The 21372-nt window shown below is 40.4% G+C and overlaps 2 protein-coding genes across 5 annotated transcripts in view; one reads left to right on the plus strand and one right to left on the minus strand.

Moving 5' to 3' along the window:
- Window positions 1-567: 567 nt before the first annotated feature.
- On the minus strand, window positions 568-4687 carry ptgr2 (prostaglandin reductase 2). The gene is made up of 9 exons (XM_017694368.2): window positions 4524-4687; window positions 4275-4393; window positions 3272-3463; window positions 3016-3186; window positions 2050-2259; window positions 1756-1877; window positions 1436-1523; window positions 1299-1338; window positions 568-1203 (listed from the first exon to the last, which is right to left on the minus strand). Exons 1-9 carry the CDS (start codon window positions 4561-4563, stop codon window positions 1139-1141), a joined length of 1047 nt encoding a protein of 348 aa, XP_017549857.1. The 5' UTR covers window positions 4564-4687; the 3' UTR covers window positions 568-1138.
- Window positions 4688-5403: 716 nt separating this feature from the next.
- The window catches only part of mideasb (mitotic deacetylase associated SANT domain protein b), a 29955-nt gene continuing 13986 nt past the window's right edge, over window positions 5404-21372 (plus strand). For 2 of the 4 annotated variants that reach the window (XM_017694490.2, XM_017694495.2), the window contains exons 1-2: window positions 10362-10758; window positions 13802-15763. In XM_017694490.2, the coding sequence (XP_017549979.1) occupies window positions 14165-15763 (1599 nt within the window). In that variant the 5' untranslated portion in view covers window positions 10362-10758; window positions 13802-14164. Of the gene's footprint in view, window positions 5484-10361; window positions 10759-13801; window positions 15764-21372 lie in introns of those variants that run through there. The other 2 variants (XM_017694491.1, XM_017694492.2) reach the window with 2 other exon arrangements.

Raw genomic sequence — 21372 nt, forward strand, 5'->3', positions numbered from 1 at the left:
TTATGGGTTTATGTAATCTGGTGTTTAACTCATTACATGTTAATCCTGTGATAATCTGAATGTTACTTGAAATTACTTTGATTTTGACGTGGTATGCTTTTATAATTTATTTATCCACATTGATGTAGTTATGTGTTCTGTATTCCTGTGGGTATTCCCTTGTTTTTAGTAGTCATGCTGCTTTGTAGTTCCATTATTGCTGAACAGTGCTTTATAGTACTTCTCTACTCGTTATGGAAAACCAGTTATCCAGGCATAGTAGTGCTTGTGGATCATTCAGAATACAAATGACAAAGCAAAGGAGATTTGCTTCAGAAATCTAAAAAAAAAACAAAAAACCTTCTTACAAAATAAAAATCAGCTGATAACAATGGCACCCATACCACTGTTTCACAAGCCAGTATGAGCTCTTAGTTGTCGTCCACAAGTTGCTACTGATTGTTCATACTTAGCATTTAAAATATGCAATATGTAATTGAGGTACAACAAACCCCTGTATTTCAAGGCCAAGTTATGCAAGTCTTTTTGAGTTAAAGTCACTGTTTAAAAAAATTGACACAAAGGTAGTTTTAATTTATATTTTTTTTATTTTAGTTCCATTAATTGATGTAAAATAATAGCAATTCACTTGTTTGACATGGTAAACATAGAGGAATTTGTACTGAAATGTCATGGCACTACAACTACTCTTTATTTCAAATGACAGCTAACCTTCAGCTAGAATTAATAGTGCCTATTAATCTGATACAGCCGCTCCAACTGAAATGATTCTATCATACTACTAAAATCAGCATTAGATTCACAAGGAAAAATCAATGTATCTAAATATTTAGCCTACATATCAAACATATCAAAATGTCAAAGCTGCCCATTAAGTAGATTTTCTTGTAAGCCTATAGTTAAGACACTTTCCACAAACCGCATATAATGAAACTGAAATGTTTAAAATGAAAAACAATGTGTTTTTGTTAGGCACATGACTTTCACTGAAAGGCCTATTGACAATCTAATATTGCATATAACAGTATAATTAAATTATGAGATAATTATAAAAACACTATATGTAGTAATTACCACTGAAAAATTCACAGGCCCCTTGAGGGGAAAAAAACAGTACCCTCTGCTGGAGAGATGTGACTCAGTCCGAAATTTTTACAATTTGCTTCCCAATGTTGCCTCCAGTCATCATGGAGCAAAAGGCAACTGCAATAAAAAGCATTCACTGGGATCAGAATTTAAAATGTGCAGTAAATATAATATAAATGTGTATAGATATTTGACAGTGATTTAAATCTTACCACCCATGTTTTCAATTCCGTTCACTATAGTTTCCAACAACTGAAGGAAATGAAACAGTAGAATCAAATCTCTGCAGAACAATAAAACTGTGTGTGTGTATCTGCTAAAAATCCTCTCACCACAGTTTCGTTCCTACCTTAATTTGACCTATCTTCACCCAATGACTCAGCTGCAGAAGGCCTTCTTCATGCTTCTCCATGTAGTTCAGTACCATAAACCTTTCCCTAAATACAAACAGAGAAAATGGTTTCACTGACTCCAAACAGTGTGACAAGCAATAAGCTGACTGAACCACAGCAACGACATCTTACAAGAAAATGCTACTGCTGACTATCTGATCATTTTAATAAATCAAAGAAAATACTGTCCACACATAGAATGTAACAAATTAGATCTACTTTCAATACTATGTTATTAACTAGACAACACTAAGAAACTCTATAAACTTGTTAGTACCTAGTGATGTTTTTGCTGCATAGAGCCTCTTGAGTTTCATCACTCAGTGGAGGTGGGTAGGGTAGGTCTTTATTGTACTGAGAGATCTGACCACACAGGATCACGTGACCCCCACTGTTCATCTGCATTGTAGATTGGAGATAAACAAAACCCACCATAAACAACAATGTGCTGAGAAAATAGACTCAGCAGTAAGTTTATTAAATATACAAACTCTCCAAACGTTAATAACAGTAAGCTATAGGTACGTTGTAATAATAGAGGTCACATGTTGAAGGTAGCCTACAGCCGTACCTGTGATATGACTGTGTCACTGATAGCACCTCCCACATTGTCAAAGTAGATATCCACTCCGCTGGGACAAACCTCCCTCAGCGCTGTTGATATATCTCCCTTTTTATAATTCACAGCTGCTGTGAAACCCAGCTCTGACACCAGGGATTGGCACTTCTCATCTGATCCACAGATCCCGACCACTCTTTCACAGCCATCCAGCCTGGCAATCTTAAAGCATAACACACAAGAATACAGTAAAATAACATACAGAAATATCAAAAGATTTTTAAAATGAACATGTCATGTAGGTTGTAGACAGAGAATATAGCATAGAGAGCAATTTTAACATTTGTTTTTCATATCAACTTTCATACATGTAAATGTTTTGACTTCCTGATATCAGAAGAACATGTTTTACCTATACCTACTTTTAAATACAAAAAACTATAAAACCACTAAATCCCTCTAAAAATCCCCTCCCAATTTAGTCATGTCCAATTCCACCCACTAGCTAGGTCTCCCCACAACACATAAACTGCAAAAAAATCTATTATAAAAAGTTCAGTCATAGCTTGGACCAAGCAGTCTCCGATTTTGAAGACTGTATAGGAGATGTTCAGCAATACTGCTGCTATTTATATTTGTACAACAGATTGTTAGTAACATACTAATAAGCCAATCACAAGTCTAGATGTTAAAACAAGCATGCTGATTGGTTCACTGACTCTGATAACAACTAATTTGGGGGAATTAGAAATTTGATCTTAAATTAATTCATTTTCCATTACACAGTGGTACTGAAGTAATTCTGACGTTACTATAAACACCCTAAAGATCCATGTTTTTTTGCATTATTTTTCCCCCTATAATTACAGCAATAACGAGACTTAAGAGAAGTTCTACTTTAACTGATTGTGTTGATTTCTTTTAAAACATAACTTTCAGGGCTCCAGACCCACATAATTCTGCGCACATAAAAAATACCTGTCCAGCAAGGGAACCACAAGCTCCCGCTGCTCCACTGACGACCATGGTTTGGCCAGCTCCGGGGGTGACATGACCCTTCTCTCTTACACCTAGAAGCGCAGTGAGCCCAGGCATGCCTACTCCACCCAGAACATATGACAGATGCCCATCAACCATCCTGGGGTCAACCTACGAGAAAACACAAGTTGGTCATACAATTCCACAGAACAATCTAACTGATGCACAGGACTGCAGCTAACAAAATCATGAATACCTTCTGTAAAAGGTTACCATCAATCACACTGTGAGTTTTCCAGTGCCAGTTGAAGGAGGTGACGATGTCACCGACAGCCATGGCTTCATTCTTACTGGCCTCCACCACACCAACCCCACCTCCATCGACACACTCCTCCAGCCTCCATGGCAACAGATAGTCAGCACCCGTATCATCATTCATGCGACAACGCTGTACAGAAGAGTTTCAGTTCATTTTCAGCAAAGTTTTTTAAAGCCATTAAGGCAGAGCTACAGTCGATAATGAGTGATTTGTTCCTTTTTGCTTAATTCTTCATTTTAATACCAGTCAATCTCTGACAGAAGGCAACTAAAAGTAGCATTTGTTATCTGTCATGTTGAGCAACATTCTGTAGCACAGCACTGAGCTTCTCAGCCTTATGAGTTCAAGAATTCAAGATTTTGTTTTCCCTTGATCGCTGTTGTTTTACTCCCGTAGCCCATCCATCCATCCATTTTCCAAGCCGCTTCTCCGTCAGGGTCGCGGGGGGGTGCAGGAGCCTATCCCAGCAGTCTTCGGGCGAAAGGCACGATACACCCTGGACAGGTCGCCAGTCCATCACAGGGCAACTCCAGTAGCCAGCATGCATTATTCAAATCCCTCCACTAATGTATTGGTTCAGAAATACAGATGTGATATTTGGCTTCCTATCAGTAATGTTAGCTATCTGGCTTCTTTTACATTAACCAGATAGCGGGGTAAAAAACTTTTACAAAACTGCCCCCAAATATCCGCAGTTGTAGTGTTTCCAAAGTTCCTCCCATCTTCAAGCTACATCTTCATCAAAAGGGGACTCTTTAAACCGAAATATCTCACTCTCGGAACAATAGTGGCATGAGTGAAGGACGGGACTAGGCAGGTTTACCGCAGATGTAGTGATGCTTATATTTTTCAACCTGGCCAGAGTTCCTGTTTAATATACTTGCATTTGAGGTGACTAACTGTGAAGCCACTGTCATGAGTGTTAAGACTCGCTGCTCACCATGTAGGGGTCCACAGACAGATACAGGGTCCGGACCAACACTTCGCCCTGCTTCAGGTCCGTAGCCAAGCTAGTCTCCTCTACTCGGAAATTCTCTGGAACTGGACTGCCATTTTTTCCTTTACACAAACAGAAACAGACATTATATTTACCTCAAGATTTACAGACTGGGTTAGCTAATTTAGCTTACATAAGCAGCAGTTAAAAAAACACACAAAACACTCATGAATAAGCACTGCGCTAAAGTACCTGGGCGAGAGGAAAGCACAACTCTTTGCACTGTTAACATCTTTATTAAAACGGACAAATGCGTTACTCAGCAGCTCTGACAAACGAAACTACACGGCTAACGTGGGAAAGCTCTTCTACACAGCGCCTGGCAAACTCGCTAGCAAACTCCTTCATGGCTGTTAGCCTCCTTCACACTCATGTGACCGTCAACTCGGACCCCGATTGGACCCTGTGTGATTACAGTAAGAGCTCTAGGTTATCCACCTTTTTTAAAGTTTAGGACGTGTGATCGCCCCAGGGGTATTTCACAAAACAGTTACAGCTCAGTTACACAGACAACTTTTTGAGTAAAAGTCAAGTCTGATCAATATCGGTACGGAACACTGCTCTTGAGCAATTTTTAATTTTGCCTTTTTTCTACTAGGCTGTAGTCAGCTTCCTATTCTCCAGTTTCTTTTGCCAATTCTCCCGTTCCACCTTAAATATTTGATCAGTTATAATTCTGGAGCCTCAGGCTCAGACCGCAGAATGCAACTGCTGCAGCATTTAAGGTGGAACGGAAGAATTCGGACAAGAAGCTGGAGAAGAGGGAGCTGACTTCAGCCTCGTAATGTTTGTACTTATTGACACATCCTGCTTTGTGAAATACTCTCAGGTGTACCTTTTTAAAGTGAGTTACAGCGTTTGTGCAACTTTTATCCTTTTATTAGAATGAGCCCCAAACACTCACCAGTACAATAACCTTAAAATGTTCGTTGTTTAGCGTAAATGTGCACCTCCTCTGCAAAAAAAACCTGACATTTTATTCCTTACGGAATCAGTGTGCCAAATTTGGGAATATCCGTTTTTTTTTTTCAGTAGCGATGTTCTCATGTTACTAACTAGGAAGTGACGATTGAAAGTTTTTTTTGCCTCTCTTGAAAGCAGCACGCATAAAGCGGAGTGGTGTGTCTTCAAACTGCGAGGCGAAATCCCGAGGTACTGTAACGTACTGTTCTGTTTGGGTGTAGATTTTCTAGTCAGTGTTGCACGAATTAGCGAGGTGGGTTTAGGCTGTTTGGTGCAAAGCGTCGAAATTAGAGCTTCACCTAACGTGCTGGGTGGTTCCTCTGTGAAATGACAGAAGTGCATGTCAAATTCAGGCCACTGTAGATGCTTCCTAAACTGTAACTGTTCGATTTAGGGGGGTTTCCCCCTCCCACGAAGGCTCTGCTTTAAGGCAACATGTTGGAGGGATTATTAAGTGCATGAGGTGACAGTAGATGCTATCTGAGGGAAATGTGTTGCAGATATGACTTTACATTAAGATTTTGCGTTTCTCTCATCAGTGGGGGTTTAGAAGTTGAGGTAAGTAAAATAAATCTATGACAGTTGTATCTTAACTGCATTGGAAAACTCAGGTGGTGTTGCTTTAATGAGGGAGAAGTTCAGGCTCCTTTTGCTTGTGCAACTTGATGTTGTAACAACTGCAACTATTTAATGGGCTCTTCTGCCCTCACCTCCCAGCTTTTCTTTAGTTTTGTGCAAGTATTTTTATTTATTTGTTAATTATTTGCTGTGATTTCTGAATGGTTGTTAAAGTACAGTACCCACTTTGACTTTAATGTGTGACTGAAGTAGAAGACTATTTGAATGGCTTTGGGTGGTATTTGGATGCTGTAAGCATACTTTGAAGACTGGAGCTTTACATTTTGGCATGTGTCTATCAAGCAGTTCAGTCAAGAATCTGCAGATTGGATTGATATGGGCATGGCTTTACGTATCACAAAATTTTGCATGATAAAATTGTGAACAATTGCTAATTTTGTGTCATTGATACCTAAAGTAGTGTGAACTGTCTCATTGGTTGGATTGCTTACATTCAGAAATATTCTTACTCTCATGTGCAGCACATAGCTTGTATCAAGAATCGCTGGCCTGAATGTTTGTTGGCTTTGCACTTTATTTTAAGCCGAGGCAGAGACAACACACACACACACACACATGCACACACACACACGCACACACTCTGACACATGGCTAGGGCCCAGTATCTGCTTTCCTTTGGCAAGCATGCTTGGTCATAACTGTAGCTGTTGTTCTGAGCTGCTCAGCGGCCTGCACATGCAGCACTAGGTGCATTAGAGACAAGTGGCTCTAAAGCCTGTCTGTGGTTTTCGGTTTGAATGAGGGAATCCTACCAAATAACATTACAGGTTCAGGGCCCTCAACGCCATTAAATCTGCCCATTCTGAAATGGCCAAGCTCTCAGTTTATCCATACATATCTTAAGAGAATCCCAGATTAAAACAACAACAAAAAAAGGAAAGGGGAAAAAGGCCTTTCTAAAGTGTTTACAATGTTATTGTGATCTAGAATACAGTTTACATAAGGCTTTGATCTACACTACATACAGTAAAGCTTGTGCAGCAATATATTATAAGTGTGTACTAATATTTAACATTCTGAAAGTGTTTGAGCCTTTTTCCTCATGTATGGACAATCTTAATGTTTAACATAGAGTAAGCCTGGTGACTTTTGACTTAAAATGACTGCAGGGAGTTCTGCTTCCACTGTATCCTCCTTTATGTGACTAATGCTCACAATTACTTCCTCAGCATAGACTCAAATGAAACTCAGATAGTGTGACTGGCATTGACACCATTCTGTCTGAAAACTCTCAGCACTTCTTTTAGCAAGTAGTGCAAATGTGCAGGGGTGAAAAATACTTATGTGATTGTACTCATTACTGTACTTACAAGGAAACATGAAAAATGGAACCCCTGCTACAAATGTTATAAACATGCTTAGTCATGTCCTACAACCATGCTGCGCTTTGAATGTGGGAGGAACTTTATAAAACTACAACTGATTTACTTTGATGTACTTTTATAAAACCTCAAAGACAAATCCTAAATAAGAAAACATTGTTGAATACCAGAGACTTTGGAAACAATTCCTCTTAAGAACAGTTGGTAAATGAGCCCTAATGTCCTTTAAAGTAATTGGTAAAAATATGAAAGACCATGATTTTGGGCCTCATTCACTAATATCTTCTGATTTTTTTTCTAAATTTATTCTTGCGAAATGTCGTTGAGAAAAAGTCTGTGTCAGATTCATGACGTGGTCTTAAACCACATAATTATTTGCACCTTTTGTGCTCTTGAGTGTGCATCTATTCTTAGCCATGAACAAATCCCAAATAAGAGAACACTGGTGAATGTCAGAATCTTCGTTAAAAACTAGGTAAGTGGGTTTTAAGAAGAGATTTCTTCTTGAGAGCGGTTGGTGAATGGGGCCATTGTTTTCTCCATGTGTTTTATTATTATTGCTTTTAAACATTGTTAAAATACTAACGTAAAATGAAACTGCCCACATCTATGCAAAATTGCCTTTGTGCAAGGACCAGCACAACCCATTAGTTTCCACATCATACAAGTATGCATGCATGCCAGGTTTATCTTTATGTTTAATGGTCTTTGAATTTTATTTCCAGTCTCCAAAATGGTAACTTTATAGGACAAAGCAAAAATGTTCTTTGCATTTAGAGTAAGTCAACATAATGTGATTTTTTTTTTCTAAGTTCAGACTATTAGTAGTGGTCCATTCACCGTGAATTTTAACCTTATGAAAAGGGGAGGTGCTGTGCTCAAATTATTAGAAAAATAAAACAATTAAACCAGTAGGTTACCTTATAGTGCCCTTTTCCTCTCTGCCATTAATACAATAAAAATGAATACATTTTAGGCTGTAAACTACTGTAAAACACTCTCAGGCCTCACACAATATATTTGTAACCATGTGCAATGTCTTTTTGTGAAGGAGCCTTTAGGCATTAAATGTTTCTGAAGACTGGTTCCTATGACTACCACATCTTACTCTGAACTGATGCTGAATGAGTACTGAACAATTCAGTTATGCAGAAATTTTTCAATTTCAGTAGAATTCCACTTTTGAGTACAGTTTTCCTGTTTCCCACCCCTGGAAATGTTTATCTTATTGCTATTGATAGAACAGCAGTCCAGATAAACCAAGCTACACTCATCTGAAGGATGTATTCTAACTAAATAGGGTCTGTTGTATGATTAGTTTTCTTCTGTGATGTTTCAACCAAGAGATTTTTAGTACATAGTCATAACATATGCCACAGTTAGTACATATTCATAGTAGACCTCTGTGTTTTTCCCCCCAAGTAGCATGTGTGTGAAGCATACAGACATGTTAATCATGAACAAAGTCTCAGAGAGCAGCCTTCTCTCATGTTGATGCGTTTTTTTATGAGATATAGAATGAAACGGGCTGCATTCCAAACCCCACTGTATTATACGTAGCCATGCACTAGTGAATGTACTACATGGGGGCTGCAGCATACTACCACAGTGCTACCACCAAAGTAGTATATGACTAAGTGTTATACGTTAGTATAGTATGTATAGCGTGTAACCATTTCTGTGCAGTATTTTAAAAAATGAATGGTTGAAATGAATGTTGAGACAACCTAAATTTATGGTTTTGACATTAAGCCTGGTGACCTTAGACTTGAAACGGCCGCAGGGAGCATTGCTTCCACTGTATCCTCCATGAAGTGACACATGCTTGCAGTAACTTCCTCAGTATAAACTCAGATAGTGAAACTCAGATAGTGTGACTGGCACCAACAACGGTCCTGTAAACAGACGTGCAGGGGTGGACAATACGTGTTTGTATTTCGGTATTGTACTTACAGGGAAACATGAAAAATGTAACCCCTGCTACAAATGTTATGAACATGCTTAGTCATGTCCTACAGCTGTGCTGCACTTGAAGGTGGAAGGAGCTTTTATAAAACTACAACTGCTGCAGCCAAAACCACAAACTATACTGTGCTATACGTACTATACAAATGAATGTGCTACTACCAATGGGGCTGCAACCAAAACAGCATATCTTCTACCATCAATAGCATAGGCGGTCTTTGCACTTGACAAAGGTAGTCAGCCTAGGGACCCCATGAGCCTAGGGCCACATGAAAATATAAATTAGTATACTGTCTGTGGTGATGTTAAATAACATATTCTCAAAAAGTACATGTCATTTAAAAATAGCTGTTCATTTTCAGTCATTTCAGTGTAGCTTCAATGGTCATGGTTAAAATGGACTATAAAACATTATAGTCTAATTAACTAAACAAATGATCTGCCAGTGATTTCATTTAACTTAAAAACATAAACAATCTAGAAAATAAGTATATTATATTATACTTAAAACAATTTCAAAATGAGGAAGAAATACACACATCGACTAGATTTAAGATGATTTTGCTTGCCAAGATGTCATTTTTTGCAGTGTAAATGGTTGCAGCACTTAAGCCCTCCAGACACCAACAAATTTTAAAATGTGCATCCAGGGGGCCCAATTCCTGATGTCTAACATGTAGTGGATGCAACGTAAATGAATAACTTCTATGGCCTGTCTATATGAAATCGTTTTAACATGCAAGTTAACGCTGAACAAAGGGGTGCACTTCATTTACTCTATTCAGATGCATCAATTCCTCCTGAGTGATTAACCTGTCACATCAGTACATTTGTCAGTAATTGTATTGATGTAATATTTGATGTATGTGGAAATGATGGACGTTTAGTTATGCACAGAGAAAAGCCAACGCATCTAGTAGTGTCATTTCAAATCAGTAACGCTGTTTTGGGTAAACTTATGGAACCTAAAACAATGCGTGTTGTTTTCCTCTAGTTAATGTATAGAGTAGTAGTTTGCGGGCAAGGACGCAGTTTCCCCACTGACGGAATTTCCCGCATGACCCCGCAGCGCCCCGCGTGGAAGGGAAAGCCTTATATGGTGCTGGAAGTGGGTGTGGCCAGGCAGCAGGCGGGGGATCACGAGACTCGAGCTGAAACAGAACGTGTTGTTTCGCCGCTGCTGCCTTTTCTCGCTGCGCGTTTAAAAGGCCGCGCGCCGTGCAGGCTGGAAAGCGAAAACGCGTGCAGTTTCCCCAGTTTCCCCTCCCCTCCATGACTCCTGGCTCGCTTTCTGCACGGAGAAAGAGAAAAGAAAGGAAAAGCGACCCACTTTTTCATTCACGCCGCTCGTATGCGCGAAAAATCTACCTCTTGAGTAATACAGGAGTGAGGTCAGCGCAGCATGACTCAACCTCGGATATGCATGCAGTCATTTCTGTACTATTGCATTACCCACCGGGCGCATGGACCTAGCAGCCGCTGGTGCTGCGACCTCCTGGACGAGACGAGGCAGGGAAAGCAGAGAAGAAGCGAGTACGGTAGGCTTTCTCTGTTAGCTAGTATCTCTAAACTAAACTGGGTCACGGGTATGTTTACCAAAATGGTGGACATTTAAGACACTTCCAGTAATCGAGTGCAGTAGCGAGGGGATTTGTAAACAGCTTAGCTGCTGCGCTTCGTCCCGAGTTTGAACTTCAACTTGAAATGTAGCCAGCGCAGATGATCTATAGTAGTTACAGTGTTTGTAGGTGGCGGCTGGCCGCTCGCAGTACGTGGTTTACGTAGTATAGAGTCATAGTTACATCGTCGGCATAGCGAAAGCTGCGGACTCTCCTTCTCCAGTTCACTTAACGTTTTACGGAGTTGACAACTCGCCTAAGACTGAAAAGGCTGCAGCGTTTCGCCACCGTGCCGTGCCACCACTTTTTACCCCCTCTGGGAGTCGTGCTTGCCTTTATACGGCGCATTGTTGGATCACTTTGTTGCAACGTGCCGTGGAATTAGTGACTGGATAATCCCTTTTCTGCAACAAAGGACTTCTCGTAAATAGCGCTGAGCTGGCTGGACTGGAAAGTGGGGAGGGGGTCCAGTCCAGGAAAGGCACTGGTGACCTGTGTGCTCTTCTGTTTAGGACAGGTCGTTTCTGTGTCCTGTTCCCGAGCTTGTTTTTTGCCTTTGGCTCGCAGTTTACATGAAAAGTCAAGCTGGATTAAGTGACGTTGCAAGCCTATTAAACGCGCTGCTGTACCTCGCCTTCTGCTGAAAGTGTGGGCTTATTGTGTAACCGCGCGTCGTCGCTGCTGTTTGGGTCTTGGTAATCTTAGTAACATGGAGCAGCTGATCTGTTGCTGTGTTTTTAACGCACGCTACAGGCTTCTTACTCGTTCGAAGGAGCGAAATGCACATTTGTGCTGATTGTTGTTCACATTTCTGATCCTCGGCTGTTTTCGAGTGAGCTTGTTTACATGTATAAGCCCAACACGCACACTGGTCCTCTTGACTTCTAGGTGCATTTCCCGTCAACGTGTGTAGTCAGATTACACTGCGCCGCCCCGTGAGGACCATGAGAGAGCAGCTGCAGCTGGCTATTTCGAGTACAGACAAAGTAGCCTCCTATGCTGTCATGACATGATGGTCGCTACTTCTGCAGCCCTCAGATTGTCAATACCACTTGCCTAGAAAACAGTTTGCATAGACGTGCATGTAATTTCCTACGCACGTCTCCTCGTTGTCCTGTTATAGACTGCTAATTACCACCTCAGCTACATTAAATGGCCAGAAACAGTGTCCACACGCCTTTTCTAGTAAGTAAATTCAGCTACTTTAATGTGCAGCCATTGCTGACAAAGGCCTTGTATAATCTCAATAGAAAAGCATTGCTGGTCGCTCTGGAGCAGCCACACATGATCCCAAGGTCACCATGCCCAGTGCCAAGTGTTGGCTAGAGAGGTATAGCCCTCCAGCATTGGCCTCTGAAGCAGTGATGGAGCACCATCCAGTACCTTTGGGATGAGTTTGAGTGCATTTTGTGATTCAGAACTAATCATCCAACATCAGTACCTGACCTCACCAATGCTCTTGTGGCTCAATGCAGTCAAACCATCATAGCAATATTCCAACATCTAGTGTAGCCTTTTCAGAAGAGAAGGCACTCTTTTACTGCAGTAAAAAGGGCCAAAGTCATGATTAATATACTTGACTTGAGAAGAAATGTTAAATGAGGAGATGTGTACAAACTTTTGGACATATAGGCACTATATTGGCCATGTAGTGTATATGCACTATGTGACTCTTGTCCTTTGGACGTTCACTGGTCATATTATTACACTTGCAAGACATGCATACAAGCTCTAACTGCTGTTGCTGCAGATCAGTCATGGGCAGCAATGAATTTTCTGAGGTGCAAGCTTCAAACCAGTGCACTTGGGGATAACATGTAACATGCCATTTTTCACCCTGTTCTGTTCACTAGAAGACAGGATTCTTAGTGTGGCTTCAATCTGTGGCCAAGTAGTGCACTTGTGAATAATCCTGAGTACTTTTTTCAGTACTGATTTGATTGCATAGACAGCTGATTGCAGGAGCATTTGTTCTTAAGTTACTTATGGCGTCGATTTTTAAAGTCACTTATTGCTGTTGAGAAAGAGGAACCATCTGTCTGCGATCTGAAAGCTGGCTGGTAAAGGCAGGCAATTAAAGCATTTTTTTTCAGGCCATCACAAGTCTCAATATAAATAATTGAAATGGAACATGGTGTCCCTGTTCTGGGGCCTTAACTCCAGCACCTGAATGATTTAGATTCATAACATCTCAAACCTGTCTCTCCTTAAGGCCTGACACAATATGCGAGCCTATAGCTTTATTTTGTCAGTGCTTAGCAGAGAGCAGAGGTGATCTAACCACAGAATAGTTTCCATGGAGAAGTGTTTTACTGCCGACAAATGTTAACCTATTAAAGTGTAAATTGTCTTTGGGGTCTGAGGCCGCGTACATGTAAGAAATATTTAAAATGAAATTGTTTAGTGCTAGGCATTCACAATAAGCAGTTGCAACCCATATTAACATGTGAAAATATAAATTGGGTTATATTATATTTGGGTGATTGAGTATTTATGCAAAAGCATTATTATATTAAAATCTCTAGCCGAGTTTCCTTATTGACTGAAAATTGAAAGTTTTCTCTCTCACCCTCTCATCACTTCATAAAGAATTGTTCATTTGTAAATGCACACTTTTCCAAACTCACAGTTGATAGCTTTCTCACATTTCCTGCTGTGACTCACAATGTGGTATTATTGGTGGTTTTCTGAAATGAGTGTGAGATGTGAGAGTGTCTTTCTGTCTGCGTGCACTGCAATGGACATTTATAAACAACATAACCTGAACCTGAACACCTTTAGCATGTAAGCCAAGCTACTAATGACAGCACGGATGCACCATGCCTTAAATGCACTCAAACCCTTTCACAAGGTTTCTATATTCATGAAAAAGCTGAGACAGTCATTTCAATTGGACTCCCGCTGTGTCCTAAGTACTTCCACTCAAAGCTGACCATAATGTTTTTGACCACTCTCTTCTCAGGTTGTCACCCATGAATGTGCGACGCAAGGCAAGCTCCAGGCGCCTCAGTTTCTGTTGATATCCTGGGAGTGGGAGAAGACTTGGTACAAAGCTAATAGACATGTTTGTGTGTCTGTCGTACTGTGATACTGTGATTTCAGCGAATGGGATGGTGCAGTTTTATGGTTTAAAGCTAACTTCCATTCCAACTATGCTAAGCAGATTTGGATGACCAGAGACTCTTTAAAACTCGTTGATACATTTGTGAGTAAAGAGGGACACAGACATTTCTTCCCGCTGGAGAGAGCTCTGTGTGGTTTGGGGATCTGAACTCTTCTTGCCCCGTCACAAGCACACTCCAGCCCTCTTTCAGCATTCTTATTCATGATAGCCATGAGTTTGCCACCTCAACAGAAACCTAACACAAAGAGGACAGGCAAGCGCATCACTTTCTTTAATGACCAGGCCGTTGCCATGAAAGAGGCCTCTCAGCACACAGAGGGTTCCTACTATGGCCTGGGGGCCCCTCCCTCAGAGCAAAGCCACAGCGAGGCTGGGACTGTGGAAAGCTCAAATGCAGAGGCACCACACATGTACCTCAATTCTGTCATTTTCAGCCCAGAAAAGGGAAATCAGAACCGTGGACATTACCAGCAGACTATGCCCATGAAATGGCCTCACCAGGACCCTGCCCAGCAGCCTCAAGAGAGGCCTGGGGCTTGGTCCCAGGGTGTCACCATGACAAATTGGCCTCCAAATTTTCACACATACCTGGGAACTCAGGCTGGTTTTGCGAAGCAGATTCATGAAGGTGTGGCGATGCCGCAGCAGCAGCAGTCCTCCATTAGGATACCAGAAAAGCAACAGCAGGCAACCAATGCAGGTGGTGAATCCTTTAGAGATGCTCCTAAAACCAACAGGGGTCTGGACTGGGAGCAGCAGCAGCAGCAACAGCAGCAGGTTTTTCAGCAGAGCCACAAGCCTGGAGTCTTAAATCCCCAGCAACATGTGACATCCAACCCTGGGAACACGTCAGTGCTTCAGCCCTTTCAGCTAGCTTTTGGTCAGCCCAAGCAAAACTTGGGTTACTATCAAGTATTCCAGGGGAATAGAACCTTGCCAAATTTGAACTATAGTACCCAGACGAATGCCCAGCATCAGATTCAACAGTTGCAGCAAAAGGAGCAACAGCAACATCTTCAGCAACAGCAGCAGATCCAGAGACTGATGCAACAGCAGCATCAGATTCAGCAGCATCTTCAGCTTCAACAACAACTGCAGCTGCAGCAAGCACACCCACCGCAACAAATACTGCAACATCAGCAGCAGTCGCAACAGCAAGTGCAGCAGTCGCAACAGCAAGTGCAGCAGTCGCAACAGCAAGTGCAGCAGTCGCAACAGCAAGTGCAGCAGTCACAACAGCAAGTGCAGCAGTCTCAACAAATGCAACAACAAATTCAAATGCAACAGCAAGTACAGCCACTACAGCAAGTGCAGCAGCACCTGCAGCAAGCTGAAATGCAGAAGCTGAAACAGAATCAGCAAGTAGTGGAAAATTACTCCAGTAGTCAACAGCCACATGCACCCATGCAGACTGAGCAGCCTCAAATGACAGAGCAATCCCAGGATACACCTGAACCTCTATCAACTCGGGTACAGGACCTCGACCCCCAGTCTGCAGTTTCTCAGTTATCCACTGAGACACAGCCTCAACCCAGGCCCCGGAGATCACGACGCCTCTCCAAAGAGGGAGGTGGACCTTCAGAGAACCCCTTCCTCATGCCTGTTGACCACCAGATGCAAGGCTCTCACAATGGAGCCCCTGAGGCAGGGGAGGCTGCAGCAAAGGAAAGCATTCGAGCTGCTCCTACAGGGGTCATCCAGAGCACACGGCGAAAGAGGAGGGTGTCCCAAGAGGTCAACCTTGAGACCCTGGCTCAGAAGGCCTCTGAGATGGAATCCCTTCCCTCACACACTGTGAAGGTAAGTTCATGAGACACTTGACACTTTAGATTAACTTTACTCTGGTTCTTATGCTACAGTGTAGTGAGGCGTAATCAATTTGTGATGGATGGTACTCTTCATTAATTGTGTGATTTGACAGCCTTGAGTAAGACCTGAATTATTTGTGAGGGAACTGCACAATCACTTTAGTGCTCAAGAGCGTGTGTTGAAACCATTCTGAAAGGCCTACTGGTTCTACAGGTTTCACTACTCTCTAGCTGGCTGCTGTAAAAGAAATGTTAAAAGGGCAGATACCGCCTGCTGCCGTCACAGCTCACACGAGCTGTCAATCTAAACCACTGCCACGGTGGCTGACACCTCATCTGCAAATGCTAGTTACTGTGCTCCATCTTCAGTCCACCAGTCTGCATTAGGCCTGCACTCAGCTGTTCTCACTCACACGTTGTTGACATATGAGCACTTGGCATAACGTAGAGATAAATTGTAATTTAAAGATACAGTATTTTGCATTACATAGCTGCTTTTTAATTCATGACCCCTTATTTTATTTAGTGTTTCATTAACTGTGTGTACTACCAACTAGGTCCTTCTGAAGAGGTGACAAACTTTATAGGGATACACTAGGCTTGTTTAAATTGGAGTGCACATTTTTGTAAGACATGCCTGCGTAGGCTTTGAGGTCGGTCACTCTTTAAGTTCAGGGTGAGGTTGGCGCTGTGTTTGGTTGTGGGTAGGTTGATTCAGAACTTTTATGCTATATCTACTTAAAAAATGGGCTATAAATTGCCCCAAATCACTGCGAAATGTGTGGTTCATTTGAGAATGGTTACAGAAAGAATTACTGCTTAAACAAGTGCAGTCTAATTGTTTTATATATTTAAATTCAGTAAACTAGGAAAGTGTGTTTAGCTCTTAAAGGGGAATTCCACCAATGTTTAAAAATTCTATAACTCAGATGTAAACAATGTCATTCAGAGTTTGATGTGAAGTGGTTAAATGTAGAGAGCATTTTCTCATTTCTATACAGTGCAGGTGATGTCACTGCAAATATATAAGTTTTATTTATGTGTCTTCTGTGTTTTATAAATAATAGTAAATCTGAAAATAAGGTTTTTGGGGGGCGTTTTGGCCATACAATACCCTGCATATACATCTCTGACATGAAGGTATTAAAAAATACATTTTAGGACAAAATCATGAAAAAACAATTAAATGGCTATGGCATCAAGAAACTTATTAATCATTTCATGTAATATCTTTCAGTTTCTTTGTCGTGAGGTAGCTTTGAGAGGGATGAAATTCTTTGGATGTCTGGATCCTATTACCACTGGTCTGAACATTTCAGTCTCAGTAAATATCTATAAAGTGGAGCATTTCACATCAAACCACTTTGAATGACTGTTTACATTTTAACCATTTAATTATGCAAAAAATGGCACTTTAAGTGGTGAGTCTGTCCTGCGTCTGAAGAACTAGCTTCTTTTCGCATAGAAGTGCTTTAGTTCTTTATAGCTTATCTGTGTGTAGAATGTACTGATTAAACTGGTAAAAATTTTCACTGAATTAAAAAAAAAAGTGATGAATAGTTACAGCAACAAATAAGATGTGCACAAATGAATATCCCAGAACATAATTTTTTTCTATATTGAGATGTAGCATATAAATTTCTGCTTTATTTTTTTAGAGTATGATGTATAAATGTAGTTGGTTCCTAGAGCTAAAATGTTCCTGATGCTTAGGTATGTTTATTCTTTTTATGACTAAAGAGAAAATCATATTCCTGCCGCTGTTATCAGTAATTCTTGAATTTGTGTTTATATTTTCTGCCACCTGTACTCTATTCCTTTTGTAATACATAAGCCTCTGTTGTTGTAGGGGGTCAATAGCTTAACACAAAAAACATAGTAATAACAAAAGATGAGGTGGATGTGTGGGTACATGTGCTGTTGATTTGAGGCACTGCGTGAGTGGCTCTCAGAGCACAGTCTAAAAAACTCAAGCTATGCTAACCTTTGTAGCAACAGTAGCTGCCCACACTTATGTTTTAGTAGGTAAAAATTACTTAAGTGTAGACAGCAGGCTTTTGCATATCCTTCCTCACTGTGTGCATGTGGACTAAGTCGTTGCCAAGGCCACCGGGTGGGTCAAATGCTACTGCGGACGGTACTACTGAGGCAGCAAAGCCATTCAGATTTATCTATGAACTCTAATTTCTTCATCTATGTGTCTATTTTTTATAACTCATGGACACGTGGTAACCTAATGGAATTTTTTGAGGGCTTGGTTTCTGCAGTAAAACGAAACTAGACAGGAGCCTATCCATGTGGCTTATACACTCTGTGTGCTAAATGTTCTCACGCCTGGTCTAGGTTACACAGGAGAAAAAGGAAATGTCTGTACCAGATGGGAAATGGGGCTTTCATAGAAGTGATTGCTCTGTTTGTTGGACCCATATTGAAAAGAAGAAGATTTAGACATTGGTGGACATTGAGAAATCAGTGCAGAGTAAGTTCAGTTGTGCTGATACTCTTAGCTAAGGGAAAAAGTTTGTACGTTGTGTAACAAGCAGAGAAGGAAATGATATTTTTGTCCACAAACATAACCACAATAAAACTTGAGTTTATTAGCCTGAGATCTTATCCTGTGGTTACATGCCTTTGGTCCAACATTTTGTTTACACAAATTACAAAAGCATGTCTGTGCATGCGTAGTTCCTGCCTTTGGTTTTTGAGCGAAATAGTTCTCCTTGAAGAGTGAGTGCAAACCGTTCAGCTATGTCTGTTTGGTCTTTAACTGCTTTTCTTACTTCTGACCTGATCTACACTAATCAACCATAACAATTACTCCACCTTTTTGTTTATAGACTTATTTACAACATAGGTTGACTTTGTAGTTCTATAATTATAGACTGTAGTCCATCTGTTTCTCTGCATACGTTGTTAACCCCCTTTTACCCAGTCCTTCAATGATGTACTGCAGTGACACTGATGTGCTGCTGGTGTGTTAGTTTGTGTTGTGCTGGTACAAGTGGATCAGACACAGCAGTGCTACTGGAGTCTCCACTCACTTTCCTCTGTAGTTGACCATCCTACACTGTTGGTCCACCTTGCAGATGCAAAATCAGAAACGATGGTACAGTCATCTTCTACTTATTTATCAGTGGTCACAGGATGCTGTCCACAGGATGTTACCCACAGGATTTTGTAGGCTGGATATTTTTGGTTGGTGGACTATTCTCGGTCCAACAGTGACACTCAAGTGTTTAAAAAGTACAGCAGCACTGCTGTGTTTAATCCACTCGGACCAGCACAAGACACACTAATGTGACCTTAATCCAAATTACTTTTCTAGCAATTTCACTGTCGCAGAGAATTTTCCAATGTCAGCATAAAATCATGAGTCTTGCTCGAGTTCATCTCAATCGTCTCATCTTCAGTGAAAGGTGGTCAGGATGGCTGTCTTAAGTTTTTCTTCTTGTCTAGAGACTATGATTAAATCAACTAAACTATTATCACAAGTTTTAAGTCTTGGCTAATGCAAATAGTGACATGCCAGGTGCATGCATGATAGCAAGCATGTGCATGTGGAGAGAGGGGGGGGGGGGATGCAAGGGAGACAATGCATGTGTGAGTGGCTGAAATTTTTGTTAAAAAAAAGGCAAATCTGCCCCACTTTAAACAAAATAATCATATTAACCCAAAAGTGTAAACTAGTTGTTTTAATATTTCAAGTTCGCTGAGGATGTAACAGTAAAGTAAGGAAAAGTGCAGAGGACTTTAACAATAGCTTTATTAAAGAAGCATCAATAATCCCATTCTTAAAGTCCTCTCAAAGTCCTCCTCAATGAAAATCTGATTTTGTCAGTAATCTGATCCACACGTTTACTTCTTGAGTAATCAGATAACGTGAAACTCCGGGTCTCCGTGAGTCAGGCAGTAATCCGATTTCTGCTTTGCAACAAGCCAATAAACTCACAGAAGAAGACACAATGTAAACAAGTGACATAAACAACAAAGTAGGAAAAAACAAAAAAAAAAAAAGGGAGAAGCTTTTTTTTTTATAATATCGCACAACTTTACCTGAAAATATGAACATACATGATTTAGAAGATAATGAATATTTAAATCCTTTATTTCATGTTTGGTTTCAAAAGTGTTTTGCTGTCTTCTCATGACATACACTGTCTGTTCTCGCACATGCGCAGACTAAGAAATCCAACAGAAATCAGAGTACAAGTATACATTCACTGAGAAATCTGATGAAAGCTAAAATCCAGCTCTCTATCAGATTTCTTAATTTAATTTCTAGATCAAAGTATGGTGTTTACATTTGACTATTTGAATTTACGGATAACTGTAGAAATCCAGTTTTGATTGGATTATTGAATATATGTATATGCACTCAGTATGAATATATATATATATATATAATATATAATTTGCTTTCTTTTAGACTGATTTTGTCATATTTTGTCATATACTTTATGGCGAATAATGCGTGTTTTGTTGATGTGAAAAAAGTAACTGCACATTTTACAGGTTAGTTAAAAACATTGTGTGATGATTTGCCAGAATACACAGTTCTACAGTAAACTGAGCCCCAGATCTTTACATGGCCAGCCAACGTATCTTCCCATTTATACCACTATGGAGAGAGGAAGGACAAGTATTCCTCTACTTGTAAATTTCCATCGTGATGGAAAATAATCTCAAACTAGTTGTAGTAGTACAAAATAGTGATCCTGGAAGATCCCCAGTCTGCAAAATCATAATCTGTAACTAAAAACCGACATTGTCTTTAGATGTGAGGAGGTGTCATACTTCAGTCTTTCAAAAGTATTTTCAAAGTCAGTGTCACTGCAGTGCTGAGAACGATCCACTACTCAAATAAAACCTGCTCTGTGGTGGACCTGTGAGGGTCCTGACCACTGAAGAACAGGGAGAAAGTGCACCCGATGGAGGTGATTAAAAATGGGCTGTTATGTAGATACAAGGAGGTGGTTATAATTTTATGGCTGAACGACGTAAACTTGCTGAGTACAAGGTCTCTGGTCAGAGAGTAGAGTTAGCTACTCAGCATTAACCCAATGTTTTTAATTATAACAAAAAGAAAAATGGAATCTCTTTTAATATGCTGCCTGAAGAGGAACAGGCTGAATCACAATGTGCTGGCATGCTGCTTAGTCATTTATGATTGTTAATTTAGCTATTGAAAAGCTCCTACTGTTTGAGAAGGTATTTAGGGAATAACCACTTTAGTGTAATTTACAAGTGTGTGTGTGTGTGTGTGTTTGTTTTTTGGTTTTGGTTTTGTGGTTTTTTTTTTTTTGTTGTTGGGTTGTTTTTTTTTTTGTTTTTTTTTTTAATGGTCCACTCTTGAAGTGATGGGTTTAGCTACAAGGTACGGTGGCTGACAAGTAATGGAATTTTACAGTCCATTATACAAACTGCAGACCTAAATATTCACACACTTGTCTCAATTGTGTCGAGTTACTAAGTAGTCTCAAGTCGACTTGATCGTGACCTACTTTATCTATAAAAATGGACAGAAGTACAGACACATTTCAGGCCTCAAGGTGAACGCTATTACTGCTTTTAGCAATAGAGCATACATTTTCTTTCCTTGTT

The sequence above is a fragment of the Pygocentrus nattereri genome, chromosome 10 (genome assembly GCF_015220715.1).
Source record: "Pygocentrus nattereri isolate fPygNat1 chromosome 10, fPygNat1.pri, whole genome shotgun sequence".
Lineage (NCBI taxonomy): Eukaryota > Metazoa > Chordata > Actinopteri > Characiformes > Serrasalmidae > Pygocentrus > Pygocentrus nattereri.

What these genes read in the sequence shown, in the direction of transcription:
- ptgr2 (XM_017694368.2), bottom strand. Translation starts at nt 4,563, where the DNA reads ATGTTAACAGTGCAAAGAGTTGTGCTTTCCTCTCGCCCAG. An exon ending in TGTGCTTTCCTCTCGCCCAG is followed by an intron (nt 4,394 to 4,523) that starts GTACTTTAGCGC and finishes GTTTGTGTAAAG; the next exon opens with GAAAAAATGGCAGTCCAGTT. An exon ending in TGTCTGTGGACCCCTACATG is followed by an intron (nt 3,464 to 4,274) that starts GTGAGCAGCGAG and finishes TCTTCTGTACAG; the next exon opens with CGTTGTCGCATGAATGATGA.